The sequence below is a fragment of the Pteropus vampyrus genome, unplaced genomic scaffold (assembly GCF_000151845.1).
Source record: "Pteropus vampyrus isolate Shadow unplaced genomic scaffold, Pvam_2.0 Scaffold289, whole genome shotgun sequence".
Classification (NCBI taxonomy): domain Eukaryota; kingdom Metazoa; phylum Chordata; class Mammalia; order Chiroptera; family Pteropodidae; genus Pteropus; species Pteropus vampyrus.
Window position 1 is genome coordinate 678,975 of NW_011889070.1, and position 5,099 is coordinate 684,073.

A 5,099-nucleotide genomic window follows, 5' to 3' on the forward strand; every position below is an offset into this window, starting at 1 on the left:
GGATGCCAGGGCCACCGTGCAGTCGGTGTGGAGCTGGACACCCAGAGCACTTTTGGGGCTGCTCTCCCAGGCCCCCAGGTGGTGTCACCTGGGAACGGTTCAGCCCGGTGCCTGCTCAGGAAATGGTGGCGTGTCCACCGCAAGCTCAGGGCTGGCCGGGACCGACGTGGCTCTGACTGCTGTGGCGGGAGTTGGTGTGGTCACTGGAGACTGGGCAGTGGGGTGAATGGGCCAGGCGGCCTCCACAGGAATGTGGGGAACAGGGGCAGCCCGCGGGTGCCTGGGGGTGTCCGAGGTTCCCGCCAAGGCTCCCTGTGGTTTCTGAGCGGTGGCCTGGGCCACCGGGACCAGAGCGCCCCCATCCGCCTGTCTGCCCTGCAGGGGGAAGCTGGCTTGGAAGGCCCTCCTGGGAAGACTGGCCCCATCGGCCCCCAGGGCGCCCCTGGGAAGCCCGGGCCAGATGGCCTGCGAGGGATCCCAGGCCCCGTGGTAAGTGGACCTGGGGGGCGGGGGTGGGGTGGGGACGGGCACGGGCAGGCGTGGCGGGGCAGGGCGGGGCTCACCGACGGCCGGCTGTGTTTCAGGGTGAACAAGGTCTCCCGGGATCCCCAGGCCCCGACGGCCCCCCCGGCCCCATGGTGAGTGACATCCCGAGGGGCCCCAGCAGTGGTGGGGTGGGATTGGGAAGGGAACCCGACTGACCCCACTGCCTCCTCCCACAGGGCCCCCCAGGACTCCCCGGCCTCAAAGGAGATTCTGGCCCCAAAGGGGAGAAGGTGAGACGGCTCCCAGGGGCCTCTGTGGTTGTGACTCGGGGCCCTCCAAACACCCATGCTGCTGATCCATCGCCCACATTTGGCAAGTGCTCACTGCAGGCTGGGGAGCACCCCAGAGCTAGTGACACACTCCAGAACTAGTGACACAGGAACCATCTGTGACTCGTGCCCCACCCCCCGCTGGGGACCCGTGAGACCCAGAGACCCACAGAGCCCAGAGGTCCCGGCCAGAGGGCGTTCAGGACCCGAGGAGCCGACACTCGCTCTGGACCTGGGTTCCCCCTCCTGCCTACAGGGAGCGTGTGGGAAGCCCTGTGGGGTAAACACCATCCCGTTTTCTCTGATGGGGTGGCCTTTCTGCTGACAGTGACGAACTTACAAACGTAACGCTCACATGCCAGACAGCCGCGTAGAAAGGAGGCAGCATGGAGTCTCCCCGCTCAACGCCCACCCCCACACAGCGCAGCCGCAGAGTAATGAGGGCTGGAGGAACCCTTCCAGAACTTTCTACAGGCTCATAGAAAACAACCTCACCTGAGCATACGTAGGGGATTTTTCTCTTAAAGAAACGTTGTAGTTACAGTGTCTGTGACAGCCTGTGACTTTCTCTCCAGCTGAGTCCCCACGTGCCATTCTGTCCCTGGCAGCAGAAGGCACGTCCTCCACAGAGAGCTGAAAAACTCATCTCAGTAAAAAGACGCGTGTGCGCGGCGTCCCCCGGGGCCCTCCTGCCCGCGTGTCTCCGCCTCCTAGGTGGGGCCTCCACCAGTCAGCGCTGCTCCGCGGCCCCGACCTGCCCTTCGGGCGTGCTCCGTCTCTGGGAGACGTGGCCGCTGACTCAGAGGCATCCTGAGCCGCGGACGAGCTGCCGCGTGCAGCGGGCCTGCGAGGCTGGCCGACAGGCACTGCCGCCACCACCACCCCTGCATGCCTCTCTTCCCAACAGGGTCACCCAGGCCTGATCGGACTCATTGGCCCTCCGGGTGAGCAGGGTGAAAAGGGTGACCGCGGTCTCCCCGGCCCACAGGGCTCCTCGGGCCCCAAAGGAGAACAGGTACGTGAGGCTGCTCCTGGCCCTGTCGCAGGGCGGCCGGTAGGGGGAGACTCACGTGAACCGAGGCGTGGCTGTGTGGATGGTGACAGTGACTGCATTTCTGCTCCTCTGCAGGGTATCACTGGTCCTTCAGGCCCGATCGGCCCCCCAGGCCCTCCCGGCTTGCCGGTGTGTATCTGGGAGGGGTGCATGGCACCCCGACGGTTGCTGGGAGAGCAGGGAGGTGGGCGGGCCGGCCGTGGGCATCACAGGACAGTGTGAGGTCTCGGGATCGGGCCCCGGGGTGGGTTTGCTCATTAACTGCCACTGGGGTTCCAAGTGGCCGCAGAGAGTGGGTCTCTGGGCCCTGGCTTCAGGTGAGGGGGCCGGGCGGGAACCTCCATCTCAGGGCTGCTCAACCCCGGGTGAAGAGAGCAGTGGCCAGCCCCCCACCCTCCTGCAGAGCTGGGCCCATCCCCGATGCACTCAGCCGGGGGCTGCCGTGTTGCTGGGAGGCCCAGCGCTCTAAAGACTGGAGTCCCTGTGACCTCCTCTACTTGTCCTGCCCAATCAGCCTCCATGCTCACCTGGGCCCAGGTGCCCCTGGCCGACCAATGCTGGCCGGGGCTGCAGGCTGGGTGGCTCTGAGTGGGGCCTGAGGACAAAAGCCTATCTCACCTTGGACTCTGTTGCCTGACCGGTGACTTCCTGGCTGGCGAGGGTGGGGACTGAGCTGGGGCGGACAGGACCCGCTCCGCCTCCGCATGGGGAGCACCAGCCACACCCAGCCCCCTCCTCACCCTCCCGGACCCCTGGAGTGGGAGACAGGGGCACGAGGAGGGGTGGAGACCGGGCCAGGCCTGAGCAGGACTGGGTCAAAGCCAGATGTCCGGTGGGGAAGGGGCCGCCTGCTCACTAATACTCTGCCCCCGCTCTCTGCAGGGCCCTCCTGGTCCAAAAGGCACTAAAGGCTCCTCGGTGAGTGGCACGCACCTGCGTGGGCCCGTGCGGGACCCATCTGACCCCTCCCCGATCTGCGGTCCTCCCTGCTCCTCCCCTGCCGAGTGGCCCTGAGCTTGTTCCCAGCCTGAGTCGTCCCTGGCCAGGGGCCGGGGGTGCTGCTCCCTGCCTTGCAGAAAGGACTCTGTGTCCTTGAGCTTCCCTCTCGGGGCATCTGGGACTGGGGGGCGACAGGGGCCCTGGACCCACCCCCGGCACGTCAGTTGTCCCCACATCCTCTCCACACAGGCCGTCAGGCTCCTGGGCTTCAAGGGGGATTAAGTCACATCAGCCTCAGTGATCACAGGGGGTTCTCTTTTCTTTTACCCAGGGTCCGACTGGCCCGAAGGGTGAGGCAGGCCACCCCGGACCCCCTGGCCCGCCGGTGAGCAGCCGCGAAGACTTGGAAGTTGGGCGGGGCTTTGCCTAATACAAGGGCGTCGCGGGAGGATCTGCGTGTGCTGTTTGGGTTCTGAGACTTTACGGAGCCCGCGTGGCACGTGGTGTGGTGGGGGGCCTGTCCCTGGGGTGGAGCCGAGAGAAAGCAGTCACCCCAGGCTCCCTCCCTGGGGACGTCTGTGAGAGAGACGGAGGAGGAGGAGGGGAGAAAGCATGCGTGTGGATGTGCGTGTGTGTACCTGTGCACGTGTGCATGCATGTCTATGTGTGTACCTGTGTGTGTGAATGTGTGTGCGCACACACGCGTCAGGTGGACAGCTCTAGACAAGGCCCGGAGGTGCAGGACGGAGCCCCGTGATAGGCCGCGGCAGCGACACCATGGAACACCCCCTTTGGCGGTGCCGCCTCTCAGCTCTCGCCTTATGCTTGGCGGGGGCCTCCAGACCCAGCCCTGCGAAGTGAAGCTTTATGGCATTGCAGGCATTAATGTGGCCCCACTGTGTGCAGCCCGGGCTGGGGCAGGGGCAAGAGGAGAGTCTAGCTGAGGACAGGACACGCCAACACCAGGCTGGGCTCTGTGCCGCTGAGGGCTCTGCAGGGGACAGGCGGCCGAGGCCAAGCAGTGCTGGAGCTGGGCCTGCAGGGCACCTCGGGTAGGGGGAGGGAGGCGCGTGACGCAGGCAGGGCCGGGCAGAGGGGGTGGGTGTGCAGTGTGCCATCGGTAGGAAAGGCCAGAGAACCGTGCTGAGATGGCCAGGTGCCTGCGGCCCAGCACCCATCTGGTCCTGTCCCACCCCCAGGGCCCCCCGGGCGAGGTCATCCAGCCCCTGCCGATCCAGGCGTCCAGGACACGGCGCAGCATCGACGCCAGCCAGCTGCTGGACGACGGGGACGGCGAGAACTACGTGGACTACGCGGACGGCATGGAGGAGATCTTCGGCTCGCTCAACTCGCTCAAGCTGGAGATCGAGCAGATGAAGCGGCCCCTGGGCACGCAGGAGAACCCAGCCCGGACCTGCAAGGACCTGCAGCTCTGCCACCCCGACTTCCCGGACGGTAGGGGCGGCACGCCGGAGGTCCGTGGGACGAGCGGAGGGGCAGGGCAGGGGCAGCCACAGGCCTGTCCAGCCTCGGCGTTCCCATCTGCACAGTGGGGAGGCCTGGGCGTCTCCCCGGAACCTGCGGAGGCTTCACACTGGGACATCCTGGGAGGCTGGGGAAAGTGTGCGAGACTTTGGGGTCCTCCAGGTTCCAGTCTAGGCTTAGCGTCTCGCAGGCAGCTTGCTCTGCTCTGAGTCTTGTGCACTCCGTGTGTCCAATGGGGGCGTTGACACAGCAAAGAACAGTGAGATGAGGCGATGTGCAAATGCGTTTGGCCGGGCACAGCGAGCCAGCCCTGCGGCACGTGGCAGCCGCGGCTGCTGCTGTCAGGGTATCTGCGTCACGGTTAGCGCTGGCGTTAACGTCGGAATCGGACGCCGTGCTTGAAACAAACGCACCGTGTAAACTCCAAAGCGTCATGAAGTCACAGACCACTCCATTCTCACCGTGTCAGCCCAGCGCTGTCTGCCCATGTCTCCCACAAGACCTGCGCGGCCGTGGTCCAGTCAACTCTGACCCCAGCTCGCGGGCTCCCAAGCGTTCATGGGAGCATGAGCATTTCCACCCGCCACCACCGCACACGGGGGCCCGCCTCCCCTGCCCCCAGGCACGCGCCCCGCGCACCTGCGTCCAGTCGTGCTCTGGGGATGAGTCTGCCCCCTCGTCTTTGGGGCCCAGCAGGAAAAGCAGACCGCAGCACACAGACCCCGGGAGGCCCGTGCTGGTGGCGTGTGGGCCCGGCACGTGTTTAGCTGCTGAACTGAAATGGTGCAGCTGCTTCTGGAACCATC

The 5,099-nt window shown here is 66.0% G+C and overlaps 1 protein-coding gene across 1 annotated transcript in view; it reads left to right on the forward strand.

The window, feature by feature from the left end:
* The window catches only part of COL5A1 (collagen type V alpha 1 chain), a 100,158-nt gene that overhangs the window by 81,582 nt on the left and 13,477 nt on the right, over positions 1 to 5,099 (forward strand). Inside the window, exons 50-57 of the mRNA XM_023521056.1 lie at positions 10 to 489; positions 585 to 638; positions 723 to 776; positions 1,723 to 1,830; positions 1,945 to 1,998; positions 2,752 to 2,787; positions 3,140 to 3,193; positions 4,008 to 4,263. Of these exons, the coding sequence (XP_023376824.1) occupies positions 10 to 489; positions 585 to 638; positions 723 to 776; positions 1,723 to 1,830; positions 1,945 to 1,998; positions 2,752 to 2,787; positions 3,140 to 3,193; positions 4,008 to 4,263 (1,096 nt within the window). The remainder of the gene's footprint in view (positions 1 to 9; positions 490 to 584; positions 639 to 722; positions 777 to 1,722; positions 1,831 to 1,944; positions 1,999 to 2,751; positions 2,788 to 3,139; positions 3,194 to 4,007; positions 4,264 to 5,099) is intronic.